Raw genomic sequence first — 15589 nt, forward strand, 5'->3', positions numbered from 1 at the left:
ACTTAGCTACTGAATCCCGAAAGCCACCAGCTTGTGCAATGGGGTGAAGTGTAAATTCGCTTTATAATGTTCGTCCGAATTTTCCCATTGATGTTTAAGACTACATAGTATTTATATTTCTCTTACTATACATCCCAATTTGACCTTCAGACTACTGTTATACGATTTATTATTCGTAAGTTATGGCGAGAACCAGTGAGGACTCTAGGCTGCTCGTGCCGGTTAACGCGTCACAAGGTCATGTAAGTCGGTCTTTCAGTTGGCGACTTAGCCACGTGATATTTGATGGCGCTGAGGACATAACAATGTAGTTATAAATTGTTTTATTCATATACATCTAAATAGGCATTTATAATCATATTTGGCATATGGCCAAAACTTTGTGGGTTTGCTACGTTTACCACTCATTGTTTGTAATCACTTCTCGGTTGTAAATCCTTCACTTATGTCGCCGGTACCCTTCCCTATTAAAACCCGGTCTCCCTTTGACACCTACACCGTTATACGGCTACTATTCAACTAACGTGAATAAAGCAAAACGCCTGTATTCGCTTACCCAGTACGTTTCTTGTCCAAGAACTGTTTTCTTTTAAAACAAGTATAATTTGATCCGATTGGCACTGCTCGGTAGAGAAATAGGTCTAGAATTTTGAGCAGTCTGCCGTGTAGTTATACGCTTGAAAAAAAATAACGACACCAACTTTCCCGTTTCATTTACCTTTACGATATTCAGTGTTTATTTAAAGCAAAACAACTTACAAGTTCCACCCATTTTCCAATATTCCAACAGTCGACAGTTCATAATACAAATTAAATACACACAGAATAGCTATTTGAGGAAAGAAAGTACTGATGGCTTGCGTGAATCCATCACCAAGGTAATCACCGGTATTTCAAGATATCAACTAGACGCTGTTCCACAGTACATCTAGGTTTCAGATTTATACCACTAACGGGGGCTAAACCATTCGCTTTTACAGTATCATGAACACCAAACTAACCATCCAGACAATTAATAACGTGATTCGTCATTGAACAGGTTATCTTTCGTCTAATTGTTGACCTAGTATGTAGAGTATTGTACCACACTTAGGTCCGTGCACAACCGCCTAGCCGTATTGTCTAATTCTAACATGTTGCCTATGCATTATTTTCGTCTACACTATCGGCTGTTAATTTATAAACCCGTCATCTGATGTACATTAACCGAACACACACAGTTGTCTTCAAGGATGACAAAGCTGTTAGTCTGAGTACAAAGAAAGATTTTAAACGAGCAGAAGCAGTAGACTCAAATTCTGAAGTTAATTCATTCAAATTATAAGTGAGATCATTAATAAGGTGAATTAATGTTGTTAAAATATCCACATCCAAATGCATTAAGGTATCAGCAAGTATTCAAATGTTCCTAGAGGACTTCCATAAGACCTTACAGAATGACATCATCTGGATGGTTTCATCAGGTGGCACAACGCGTAACGAATGCACGAATAATTCGTAATCCAAACTAGTACAGAAAACATTTCTTAGTGTTAGTTATAATAAATTCGAGAGAAAAACAATTGGGGTACTTTACAATCTCATGTATTAACGAGAACCTGTGAGAGAATAACCATACTGAAAAACACGAAGGCAAATGAACTAAAAAATTCAAAACCGGAAAGCAGACGAATTGTAAGTCATCAGACTGTTTGGCTCCTAAGTGTATTTGAGAACAGATATTGAGGGCTGTGACAAGTATATATGGTAAACCAATGTGTGAAGGTATCTGTAGTATTTGTGTCGTCTATGTGAGAGGATAATTCAATGATTTGTATTAACTTGTTCTACGTGGATTAACTGCTCCAGAACCTCTCCCACCCATAGATCCATTTCCCAATCCACCACGTCCACCTCGGCCACCACCACGAGAAGACCCACCAAAGCCTGAACCTCTAGGTGCATTTCCTCGAGAAGTAACGCGGTTCTGTATTAAAACGAGAACAAGATATGTATATTCCACCACCAATCTTATGAAAAGTTGATTGAAAACAAATAGTAATTCAGATACTTTACAATAATAACTGAAAGGCACTATTACCCATGTCCAGTCTAAGAACGTGGGTTCAGTTCTTTTACTAATGACGAAATGAAACACATTATCCTATATGACCTACTGTTATATAAATAGTGGGGCGAAACAAACGCATATATACAACCCATCCACATGACATTCAATTAATGAAATAAACACATAGTTTGGAAACCAGTTACGATGTATATGGAAATATTAATACAAAAGTAATTAATTATAATTCGACCGTGACACACGTTATGTTGAATCAATAACGACGGTCTTTTAACTGGAGTTTTCTTTGAAGCCGAATTTTTATTCAATTTACGGAACGCTAGCGGAAAACTTTAACAAGATTTCTTGTTATAAGGCGACAAACAATATAAACCGTGAATAATTAGCAATGTAGGCTGAAAGAACAAGGAGCCAATTTTGAACGTACACTTAGTAGTAAACTAGAGAGTGGATGAATCAAAACAGCGATCTCAATTACTTGTACTACATTTTAATCAGGCCTGAACTCCGTTATTAGACATAATTAACTTAATATGAATATACATGTACTAATTACATGGCATTAGAACGCTCCTGAACTGATAACCTTAGTATGTCAGGGTTTGGTGTAAGTAATAACTCGACTACAAAGATATCCATGATGAAAAGCTTTAGTGAAAGTGAAGTTAGAAATGCCATTATTTCTGAACAGAATCAAATAAAAAATGTAAGGTATTAACAACATATGCACTTACGTCTTGTGTGTAATTTACTTCAGAAATCCCCCGTGATTCACCTTGCTGACGTGGCCCCATACTACGAACCCTAAAAATAATGAAAGTCATTTAGAGTACTTTGGTAGATTTTCGTCCCAAAAACATACTTTGTTAGTTGAGTTTTCAACCACAACTTGTGAAAACCAAGTCCTATCATTATTATCAAGAAGATGCCATATTCAAACATGTAACCCAACACAGTCCACAACCGAGTGAAGGGAATTTTCTACAACACGTATACGTATTACTTTATTGACTAAGGATTCAATGATGCTCAAGTTAGTTTCAAATAAATAACAAGTAGAGATGCGCAAATTCACTGCGCTTTACAAAAGCCGCAGTTACTGAAATACCTAGGTGCAGATCTTATATTGATCATGACCTACTGATGAAATCTTAGCATTCAACCAAAAAGATACAAATTTCTTGCTACTATGATAGCATTAACATCCTTACACTTGTTTCCGTAAATACTCTCAAATGAAAAAACGCTTGTTTATCACGGATTACTTGCTCGTCTAAATCCCTTTTTAATCGTGCAAGGGCAATCAATAGGCTGTTAATAAATTTTGTCTTTCGAATTTCTATTTCATTTATTTGATCCCTGCTGTAACTACGGACCAATGGTCCGCATGAACGCATAGATGGACTTCAGGGAACAACGTAGTTGAATAGGTTAACTGCGTCATTTACTGTGAGGGCTACTTTCACCTTAGTGCATTAGCGACTCATTCTCGATCTTCGATAGATTTTAAGCTTTAACAGCTCTCTAAGCACACACTTTTCAAATATTTTCTTTACTATTATTATTTTTACTCATTTATTATGTATCTAGTTATTGCTACTTCCCTGCGTTGTGGCAAAACAACTTTGGTCGAGTTCTGTGTCGTGACTACCTGACTTATCATCTGATATATATGTTTAGTTGATGATGGATATGACATGTGACTAATTTAGATAACACAACACTCAATTTCATTCGTTTTAATGTATATTGTCAACTAAATTAAGGTATGTAGATATTTTACGGCAATTCTGACTAAATATAATTTTATTGGGAAAGCAATATCAATTTCTACCTGTCATCTGAAATAGAATAACAGCTTTTACGAGGACTTTTTATGTGCTAATGTGACATCAAACTTGGTAAATACAGCTGAACTTTAGATATTTTACTGTTTAAGATCTATAATAACGTTTGACGTGAAACAAATTGTATCAGTAAAATGAACGAGTATTTTGGATAAGAATGGAAATTAGGAATAAAAGTGAAGCTCAACATATAAACGAGGGTGGATTTGCTCCACTGAGACCGATTCTGAACCAACCGTAAGTAAATACCCGTTAGCGTCATTGTACGATTCCGAACGTGTAGTTTAACTGTTAACACAGTTTACTTAAGCAGGCAATGACTTAATGAACTGATGCCATGTCTTGATCTACCAACATCTTGGTTTCTTCCTATCTATCCTTATGACAATTAAAACCAAGCACGTCTAATATTGACATTAGGAACTCAAGTATTAGTCGACTTGGAAAACGTGTGTTTATGCACTTATTGATATAGAAATTATAAATTCATGACCTGGAGGAAACCCAGGTGATTCCTTGGTTATTATGCACTTTCAAGTTTAAAAATTTACGACAGCAATGTTGTAAGCCAACAAGATGCATCTATCATGATTCATACAAACTGCGTGAGGAAAGGACTTAACTACGAACTCCACTCAGACTTGGTCAAAACTGCTATTCGTGAATAAATCCAGATGGTAAAGTTGTTTGAAATATTCTTATGTAGAAAAGGTTGTCAGCAGGTCAACTGGACTGGTCAGTATTCATCGTACAGGCATCAAAAGATATCTGAGCCAATTAGTGATGTGGGAACCTTGCTGAAGTAGTTTCCTTAGCAAATTAAAACTGAGCCATCAATAGCCCTGAATCTCACATATGCTTTAATTTATCTTGGACTTCAGACGCGAAAGTAGTAGAATGTGTAGGTGACTGATATCACGGTAACGCGAAGTACGGACAGCTAAAGCGAGATGTAATGGACAAATGTTGAACAAACGTAAAGTGAGGAATGTTGGGACACGGATCAAGTGATGCAATGATGTGGGCAGGTTTTATTACTTTATTTTCCTCTAAAATTACCACAGAAAAAGACCTAACCGGTGTGGAGTTTATGCTGCCAAAAGATATACATGTTTTCTTAAAACGTGAATGTTTGCAACAAAGTAGAGACAAATATTCTCGAAAAATAAATATCTCTCGACTGCTCTCGTTTTGTATGATTAACAATGACAACGGCAAATCTTCCAAAATTAAACGTACCTTTGAGAACCATCTACAGTCGGTCGCAAACCCGCCCTATGACGTTCGTTCGATGTCTCATACTCCGAAACATTGGCGCTATTTCTCAAACCTTTGGGTGCCTGTGCATTTGAAACACCTTGATGAGGTTGCCTAGATGCCATTTGTGCCCAACTTGGAGGCCCAGACTGAACAGCTGTATTTGTTGGAGAACTGATGTTATGAGATTGGTTTACAAGTTCCTGCTGAATAGATGGTGAAGCAGAAGAACGTGGTACTGTGTGATCGACAGTTAACTGGTCTTGTTTAACCTCCGAATTGCATGTCTGAATCTCATCGATGGTCTGTTTGTAGTTACCTTCAGATACACCCTCCCAACTATGAGTATGATCCTAGATAAAAACAATGTAAACTGAACGAGTAACATACTTACGTCTCTTGCTGAATGGGGCATCGAGCAATGTGATACATTCTCAGATGGACTATATTCATTAACCTTTGCCAAGTGATCATCTGAAGAAGCTATGAGATAAAATGATCTTACCATTAGTCTCTACATTATTTTTCAAATCACCGTAAACGTAATCTTGGTATCGAAATATGTCATTTAGTACATAGAAGTCACACGGGGCTTGTTCCCTCAAGATAAAGCACTGAGTGAACCGTCTAAACTCTTCATTGGCTATACTTATTTCACCAGCGACCTGATTAAAATGAGAGAGCCTGAATAACTTACGTGAATCAATACGCTATTCCCATTGGCACGTAATGCGTCTAACTTCAGTATGGCAATTTGTGAGTCCTGAAGGTTCATACTCATTATTTTCTCGTGAATCATTCTTTGGCCACAGACTGGGGTATCCTCTCGTATCATGGAAGAATCATCCTTATAGAAACGATGAATTCCAGATGGGCACTTTTTCATGACGGTGTAATATTGCACAACAAACTGACCAGCGAGACTCAAAATGTCTGATGGCTCCATCCGTACAACTGTAAATGCAGAATCTGGGCTAGCGTTGCTTTCAATAACAGAAACCATATCTGAACTTCAAACCAGATGTTTACAACACAATCACGACGCGACACCACAGAGTCTAGCGCTCGATTTGCAAGTGGATTCAAACAAAGGACTCGGACGGAAAATTCGAGAGGTAAGAAAATTTCATGTTAGTCGTACCAGCCGAAAATTAGCGCTGCAAATCATAGCTTCAGAATAAACTATTAATTCTTGAAAGAATTTGCGGGTTATCAACTGATACTCTGAGGATAAATTAGTACAGAAACTCCTAACTCAGATCATATTATCCCTTTTTATCACTTGTAAGTAATGTCATATTACAGGAAGACTTTCAGACACAAAATCAAGTGCCACGGCGATCAGTTTATTGCTGCACATAACACGAGTAGATCTCTTAGAAATTATTCTGAACAATTTTCTATCTGCACTTTAAGAGAACTACTGGAATAACTACCCACAATAGAGCTAAGAAGCCTTTTGAAATACACAAATATCAGGCCCTATCTAGCTTCCACGATGGTTACCTGAACTGTGTGAACAACTACCGTCTAAGTAATCTGCACAAGTTACAAAATCAACAGAATAATACTGTAACAATGCGCCATAGCCCTGATGACAATGGCTTCATTATGAGTCTACCCGGAAGCCGCCGGAGGGATTTAAGACAATATCTGAGCCAAACTACCTTATGAAACCTTTTAACTTCTACTATTTCAAAAAATGTCACCTCCTTTTAGCACTCTCCCCGTCAACTCACACTGTTGAGGGCTGTATTCCTAGTCTTAAAGCTGCCACAATATGATATTGTCAGAAGGTGGGTGACAGTCCCTTATCCTCAACCAATCTCTCCCACCCCTAATGGCTTCATGAGAGACCTTTCTGACTAAGCAGCGGATACACCACTCCCTAAGTTGGCCAACCCTACATCAGCTATTCCTGTAGCTCTTCTATATAAATCCACCTTAACCCATTAATCCTCCTCACCAATGATCGTCGGTTAATTATGACAAACCAAATCTAAATTTAGGCTGCGAATAGGGATTTGTGTGGTGTTTATATGAACTATTCGCATTAAAATATATGATTCTATTTCCAGTCTAAACGTGTTTTTTAAAAGTGCTAAACGTCGAATTGTTGATTGTCACGATATGACGAGTCAGGACAGACATAGGTGTGACCTCCACATTAGAACATATAGCTTAGGTAGTCACGTTATGACAAATCTACGGTTTTGGAATTATATGTATATATTATAGTGGTAAAAAAGATAAATCCACTAATCCCTAGCTAGACCATTGTTTTACACGTTCTCTAGACCGATAGAAAATCGAGATATTTTGAAAACTGCCCCCTTATGATTTAGAATAATATCACCTAAACGTAACTCGCTTTACAGAACTCTACATAAGGAAACTGCCGGAAATTGTCGGCCCAAAATATAAGATATGGTTTTAGAAACCAAGGCTTTATAGTGATGACATCGAAGACCTTGGGCAAGTTGAAGTTACCTTCTTGGGAAAAGGCTAGCATATACCATCTGGCCATGTAATGCGAGTGTTCCGAAAAACCGCCATATATTAATCTTGAGTTCACTAAATCTCTCATGGAGCTGAGGTGTTAAACAACTTGATAGTGTTCGTTTGTGCCAACTCCCCGTTTTCCGACCTCGCACGTGACTGTATCGTATGGGACCCGAAGTTCGTGGTTGGATTCCAGAGTCAGTGAGAATATCAAACGAAAATATGGAAGTTATTCTTTCTTCGTCTACTATATGGACGCGTCTACTTCAACCGAGATAACATTCTAGTTACAACATCTCAAATGTAGGATGCGTTTGATCGTAGGCCAAAAATCACATAGTTTTGTGGCCAGGTAATTGACAGACAGACAACGAACTTGACGCCCTTTTCATTTAACATATAAGATCTGGTCCTCGGATACTTTCTGTAGCTCACATTCTACATTTTCCAGTTCCGACACTACATCGCATTTTTTGTCATATTATACTTATCTCGTTTTCATCACGATCAAAATAGGTGGACGTCCTACCGAGTTTCCTTCCGAACCCCTTAAAACGCAACTCAAATGTCAACGATATCGCATTTATCAGGCTTTATGATAGCCTCGTGCCATGACCCGATAAGACAATATGAGATTCGAAATTACTCGGTTGGAAAATCTGAAGCGATCTGCGACCGTCTACAAAAACATTTTAAACCCCAACGTAGTCTGAGTTCCTACTTTCCTATTTCCTAAAAGTTCCCTACTGTGACTTTAAGGCCGGTTTATTATCATATGATCTATTCGCCAATCGAAATATGACTTACTCAATCTTAGCACTGCGCCAAACCAATGACGTTCGACCGGTATGAGCAGCTTAGTTTCCTTACTGATGTTTGTCCGCCTAGCACGTCCAGTTGAGTCCAGAACACATATTTGGTTTATATATCAGCCAAACAGATCATACCACACCATAAAATAGGAAATAACGTTTGCGCAAGATCAAGCTAAAAGGTGGCTGAGAACGTGAAAGACTGTAATCAATAAACTGAACATAACTTAAGAACAGCAAATCGTATAAAAAATAGTCTATAGGTCAAAATGAAGCTTATAGTAAGAGTAATACCGATATACATAATATAGTTACTGAACAGTTATACGATAGGAATATATAAAATATTAGTTCATTAATAGTTCTCAGTAGTTTCCAGTAATCTAACCTTCAGCAGAATATAACCTTCCCCATTTTTCTCTTATGTTACAACTTCCTACCATTGGTTTCATTTTGTTGCGTATTACCTCACAAGTATTACATTCTCACAATCTTCCCCCTGAATGACAATTCCTGTTAACGTACATATTTCGTGCCAATCGGTTCCTCTCTCTATGCCGATATAAGCCAAATTATTAGTAAATAGGTCTTTATTTTGAAATCTTGGAGTGAGGGATCGCCTTCACAAACACAAGAAGCTCTTCAAAATTCTCCATATTACTGAATAAATGAACCGCATTTTAATTCCAAATATCCTTGTTATGGTTCACATGTCAGGATAAACATTTTCCTGTTAATCACAAAACGAGGTCACACTAGTTCCAGCTTGTCTGATGAAATACACTTTATTAAATCTATCGACGTGAATAGAAACGAATTGGCCGAATCTCCAACCGCATTCCTGATTACGCAGTATCGGTCAGTGCTAAATATAAACTGATAACAGACAACCTATAAACCGGATGTCAAGGATTTAATAGCTCTGCAACTGCATAAACGGCCACACAGATGCTATCCAATTAAACTGCATGACAAAACATTGAGAACTTCTTCTACATATGATGATCTCACTATTTATGCATACCACAATAAGTCTGGTAACCTCATTTCCTACTCACATTGATAATGATAATGATGATTTAATACAGATCCTATTCAATCTCATATGTATCCTCTCGACTGATCTCCTCATTAGCAACGGACAATAAAGCGCCGAATACAGACAATATTGTGGACGTGTGGATTTTATCCGCACTAGTTATCAGAGAGAAAGTGAAAAAGAATAGATGGGCTGAGCGTAGAGAGTGGGAGAACATGAAACTTAGCCTTTGAGTTAAGATCAGTGAGTTAAGAGTGAAAGACAACAAACAAGGGTTAAAGTATATGAACTTATTCACACTGAGATTCACACAAATCTGTAAAAAGTACAATACACTGGTGGATTATTACCCCACTAAAAGTCTTGCGATGTGTTTAATACGGTTGAAAATAACACTATTAAGAAGATGATTATCTCCGTTCATAAGTTAATCGTTTGAAATAGGGAGGTTTAGAGAGATTTCGAGACAATAGACAGCTGTTAGAAATGGTCTACCTCCAAACTGATTGTCCCAAATAACTGACAAGTGTGTCGAACCTAACCTAATCGTTGAAATGAGGAATAGGGGCACCGTTGTTCCCTCTGAATGACCAAAACTTAAACCCTAATGGGGCTGTCTCTCCGCCGTAGTATGTGATTCCAGTTCGAACAGTGTTAGAAACCATCAATGGTAATCTGTCATAACCGAAATATGTGTGTCAATATATTCTGTTCGAACTGATAGACACTATGTCAACACCCTAACGCGTATCTGGTTACGTTTTCTGTTATTTATTATATTTTTTATGTATATGTTGATGGGTTGATCGTACCCGACGAACAAACAAAACGAGTCTGTCGGGCGAACATGGAATAATCGCTAATCGTAAGAACTGAGTATTCGTAAGAGAGTCTTTACAACTTCTAGGTCAACCGATGAGTGCTCAATAGGTTACAAATCGTATCTACACAAGAATATCTGTCACCCTTCAAACTGCCGTTACGCTGAAACTATCAACCACTCCCTAAAAGAGGGAGTTGTATTTGCTTGTTATGGGGAGTAAATTAGGGGTTCGAATCCACTGCATAGTTGACCTGTCTACCCACTAATATACAGGGAAGAACTTGTCTCGATTTGATTTAGGACAATGAGAAACAATAGGCCAACCGGCTCAACCTTGAAGCTAGAAATGTATGAGTGTGAACTAATACTAACGGCCTTGGGGAAACGGAAACTATTCTATTACCTGATCGGTCGACAATCGAGAGAGAAGACGAGTCAACTGTAACATTACTGGACTTATTCTTGATTTCCTATTCAGATTAGTACAAAATGATGCATGAACAAATAGATGACAAACACAATCAGCATGCACAAAAATGTAAAAAGTGCAATCATGTTCAAACTAGACACTATGGTAGAAACATAGAGTACAGAAGGTTACTTTTAAATCACAATGGCTTCGGAACAGAAAAGATATACCAGTGAATCATACATCGAATGGGAGCTTATAATTTATAAAATAACCTACGGTCAATACTAGATGTTTGAAATTTACATTTGAATCAAGTGAAATAATTTACACAAAAATAGCTTCCATTGTTTGTCATAGCTTCTTCGCTTCACTGTACACAACGAAAATAATTCAGGAATGTTAAATAAAGAAGCCATACCTATGTGGCGTAACAAGGAAGTCAACGCATTTTCCAGACCCCTTATAAATACATTTTAAACTCATGATACCGATGTCATGCAGTTATCATAACTGAGATAGAAGGATATGATGTTAGCGAAATGGGAGGAAAACTGACATGGTCCCATAAAATCAGATGCTTCTTTTCTAACAGAGACCCTGAGGTTAGTTCTTATACATCGAGTTTTCGGCTGATATTTTTCGAACTGCTGTCACATTAGTTTCAGTTCCTCCCGTTACGGTATCCCTCGTACCGGTCTATCAGAACTTATTCTTCCCTCTAAATCTTCATGAAGAGAAAGTGGAGCACCTATACAGTCACCTCTATGTACGGTTTCAGCAGGTATGCTACCAGGCCCTGCTGCTTTTCCACTCGTTTGTCAGCTGACTTCTTGGAGTGGTAACACTTGTAAGAAGGTCTGTGTATATTGCCTCGATGTCCGGTGGGCTCAGTGGTGTAATACTGTGCAAGAGCTCTTTGAATTACTGTAACCACCTCTTCTGCTGTTCTTGAACCTCAGTGATTGATTCGCCTCCTTCGTTCCTTACTGGTCCCTCTGGCCTCCTAGACTTACTTACTAGCCCCTTCGTTGTATCCTATACTTCTTTCGTCTTCCTTTCCGCGTTGTTGTCGCTAGGTATTATGCGTATTCCCGCCTTTCAATTCTAATGATCTTCATTCGTTTGTTTTCTCCCGTATATTCACCTGCGCCTTCACGTTTCATGCTGTTGTTCGTTTCTGTCTTTTGGTTTATCTTTCTTAAATCACCCCAAAATTTTGTACAGATACATTCCTTGTTCTGGTGTTTCTGAAGGCTCATAACCCTTGAGCATATTTATTTGATTTACTCCTAGTTGTTGTTCATAGATACTTCCTGTTCTACTAAATCTAATGCTTAGACCTATATTGAACTGAGATTGTTAATATTTCAAAGAAAAGGTGTTTCAAACTTTGTAATGCTGCGCCTCAGATCGTTCAATGTTTGTTTGACCTGTTTCAGTTTGTTCATCACTAGGCGGTGATCTACAACCTTACCAGTCTCGCTCTCTTTTCATAAGTCTTCAATGGACCTTCAAACTCTCAGGGCAGCTTAAACGACATAATTGCCTTATTCCCGATTAATGCTCTTTTTAGCGAGGTGTCTTGAATAAAGCTAAGTCGTTAACTTTATTTCCAACACTACTTTACTCGGGTTTAGAACCGAAAATAATGCTAAAGGGCTCCAGATGGAGTTAACTATCATCTACGCCACTGCATTATTCTACCAATACATTGAAAGTAACAAGAGTACATTTTAATATTATTAAATCTATCTATCTATACGTCTGTCTCTCTCTCTCTCTCTATATATATATATATATTCGAAGTAACTAAATTTAAAATAATATTAGAACAGGACAAAAAGTTGTCAATTATATTATACATCATTGTATATAATATCTTGTTAATGATAATACTGATCAACCATTAATTCACCACAAATAATATAAATAAACAACAATAAAGTTTGAATAAAACAAATTACTCTCATTTTAGTTTATTTTAATTAAGAATTTAATCATTCTTACTAAATAATTAACAATTAAATAAACAAATCAATAAATTTATATTAAAATTAAATAAAGAAATTGAAAGTATGAAAATTCCTTAAATAATAATTAAAGAGAAGAATAAAAGACAATAAACTTTTTTTTCAATTTTTTTTTGGATAAATAGGAAATCAAAAGAAAGTTATCACAAACAATCAATCAATAAATTAATTAATTAATTAATCAATTAATTACATAACATGTTAAATGGTTATTTTATCATGGCTAATGACTAGAAAGATAAAATATGAGATAATTATTATCTTGAAATATACAAGAGGAAATATTTAAAAAATAAAATTATCTACCCAATATGTTTAATGAGAAAGAAAAACAAAATCAAGAATTTTAAATGTTCACCAAAAAAAGAAGATACTTAACTTTCAATGACGGAATGTTTAAATGCACACGCATATATATATATATATATATATATATATATATATATATATATATATATATATATATATATATATATATATATATATATATATATATATATATATATATATATATATATATATATAGGAGAGAGAGATTCGTGTAAACATCAGTAAGTAGAGAAACGAGGTATGGTAGTAGCACTATTACGATAAAGATTTTGACTTCCAATCACCAATGGTGTAGTTAAACTAGGAGCAGGAACAGTAAGATTGGATACAGATGGAATGATTGGCCAAAAACAATTGGCTGAACCAAATCCAGATAAAGCGGAATTATTTGATAGAGATGATGTTTGTTGTTGTATTGGAACACTGTTAAACAAATCAGTCAATACACCAGCAGCAGTACCATTTAGATATGAATTAGGATTATAAGGAATTGCAGTTAATGGAGTTAATCCAAAATTGAATGGATTCAAAGAGGATACACCAACATTGACTAGATTATTAGCATCTGTAAGTGTGTTTCCAGGTGTTGAAAAAACATTCGTTAAGTTTGAAACGCTACTCTTTGTAGTGTTAATTGAATTGGAAAGACTTTGTCTTTAGAAAAAAAATAAAAACAACAAAAATAAGCAGATAAGACGATGGTAATAAAAATCAAATTTCTCTTTATTCAAGTAAGTGGTTCTTGATCGAGTTTAGTGTGAATATTGTTCACTTGAGAAGAACTACCAATCGTGAAAGCATAATGATATATTTGTAATAATATTGATAATAATCCTAAAAAAAGTCCAAAATCTTACAATATTCGCCTCACTAAAATAGTCGCGATGAGTAGAAGATAGACTTTCTGACGTTCAGTAAATTGGCGCATGTTCACTCTTCACAGAATAAATAAACCCACCGGAGAAACCGCACAGTAGGTCGCGCTCGAAACTACATATATATACATATATTTATGCGCGCTGTGGTATTCAGTGGTTTGGCATGTGTAATACGTGGCCCAACCATCTCAATCGGAGAAGATTCGCAAACTTATCAACTGATTTACCAGAAGACTCTGCATTTTGTCAGCGTGTTCACCAAACAGAACTATGTCATCTGCGTATTCTATGTCGATAAGTGGACCTCCTGGAAGGAGATCAATACCCGATAATTCAGTAGACGAGAATGTTATTTCCATCAGTAGGTGTCTATGATGAAGTTGAACAGATATGGAGATAGTGGTTAGCCTTGACGAACACCACTTGAGGTTGCAAAAGTAGATGACAGTTCGCCATAAGCTCTGACTCGACTAGTAGTGTTCGAGTAAAGAGCCTTCATAAGGTTTATGCACTTCTGAGGTACGCCTTTCAATGACAAACACTGCCACAGCACCTACCTCTCGGTCTACAGAGTCAAATGCTGCTTTTAAGTCAAGAAAAACCATAACTGTCAGACGCCGATAAACATGCCTGTGTTATAAAACCTGATGAATGGCGAATACGTGGTTGATGCATCCACGACCAGGTCAGAAGACAGCCTGATTTTCTCGTGTTTGCAGTTCATGAGTCTTTGTTAGGCTCCCAATAGTTATCGAGACCAGTATTTTAGGTGCTATATTAGTTAAACTAATCCCTCTATGGTTATCGCAGGATGGTTTTGATTCGTTCTCATATATTGAGACGATCAGGGATGGTGACTAGTCAGATGGGATTACACATAACTCCCAGATTTCAGCTAAAATATTAGTCAACCTAATCTCTAAAACTAGACCAGCTGTTCTTTCTTGGTGCAGATTAGCTATAGCATTTTGAACTTCAATTAGAGTCGGGGGAACCTATTTCAATGTTCCATTCAGGCTGTTCGGAAATGAAGGGTAGCTGAACGCCAGCGGAACTGCTCCTAAAAGTGTTCCGCCCATCGTTTTAAAACGTCTAGGCTTAGAGTATATAAGAGTGAAGTCCTTTTCCAAGATTGTCTCACACTTGATTTCTTATTCCAGTTTCTTTTATTAGTCTGAAAAGCTGTCTTGTGTTACCTACAGTCTCTCCCGACCGTTGTTGCTACCTTGACGTGGTGGTCGGGCTTGCCTATCGTGATGAAGCAACCGAGCTATACTGGCTGGAACAACCGTTCCTCAAGGTCCTACCATGTCAGACAGGTCGGTTGAAGAGCGGTAAGACTAAAAGCAACAAACCCAAGGTCCGAAGGCGAAGTCGTACTGCTGACTGTACAAGGGTGTGACAGCAGTAAGGTGTTTCCTTCAGACAACCACCATGACAGCGATGCTGCCTTCCCACAAGGAGGGGTGGGGTTAGAAAAGGTCGACCCTAAAAATGCGCACCTCACCTTACCTCACGGATTTCCGTCTCCGGCGGTAAGGCCCTTTGAAGAACGGAGCTAACACGTCAAAAACCTCCCACGAAAAGGCCG

General features: G+C 37.2%; 2 protein-coding genes across 6 annotated transcripts in view; both read right to left on the reverse strand.

Moving 5' to 3' along the window:
* Positions 1 to 1564: 1564 nt before the first annotated feature.
* G3BP2_1 (GTPase activating protein (SH3 domain) binding protein) lies at positions 1565 to 6250 on the reverse strand (the record flags this gene model as incomplete). Of its 4 annotated transcripts, none has more annotated exons than XM_051216971.1 (6): positions 5870 to 6250; positions 5678 to 5837; positions 5563 to 5646; positions 5155 to 5525; positions 2803 to 2872; positions 1565 to 1966 (listed from the first exon to the last, which is right to left on the reverse strand). In XM_051216971.1, the coding sequence occupies exons 1-4, from the start codon at positions 6173 to 6175 to the stop codon at positions 5512 to 5514; spliced, it is 564 nt and encodes a 187-aa protein (XP_051065599.1). In that variant the 5' UTR covers positions 6176 to 6250. The 4 variants fall into 4 exon arrangements, with proteins under 4 accessions (XP_051065599.1, XP_051065600.1, XP_035589655.1 ...); XM_035731898.2 differs by having other exon boundaries at positions 1817 to 1966; positions 5567 to 5646; XM_051216972.1 differs by having other exon boundaries at positions 1569 to 1966; positions 5567 to 5837.
* Positions 6251 to 13315: 7065 nt separating this feature from the next.
* RBFOX2_3 (RNA binding protein, fox-1) overlaps positions 13316 to 15589 on the reverse strand; it is a gene marked incomplete at its 3' end in the record, with an annotated part of 37461 nt that continues 35187 nt past the window's right edge. The window contains exon 11 of one of the 2 annotated variants that reach the window (XM_051216973.1): positions 13316 to 13774. Coding sequence is in view for 1 of the 2 variants with exons in the window: in XM_035731897.2 (XP_035589654.1) it covers positions 13339 to 13774 (436 nt within the window). The remainder of the gene's footprint in view (positions 13775 to 15589) is intronic. The other variant, XM_035731897.2, reaches the window with a different exon arrangement.

The sequence above is a fragment of the Schistosoma haematobium genome, chromosome 6 (assembly GCF_000699445.3).
Source record: "Schistosoma haematobium chromosome 6, whole genome shotgun sequence".
Classification (NCBI taxonomy): Eukaryota; Metazoa; Platyhelminthes; class Trematoda; order Strigeidida; family Schistosomatidae; genus Schistosoma; species Schistosoma haematobium.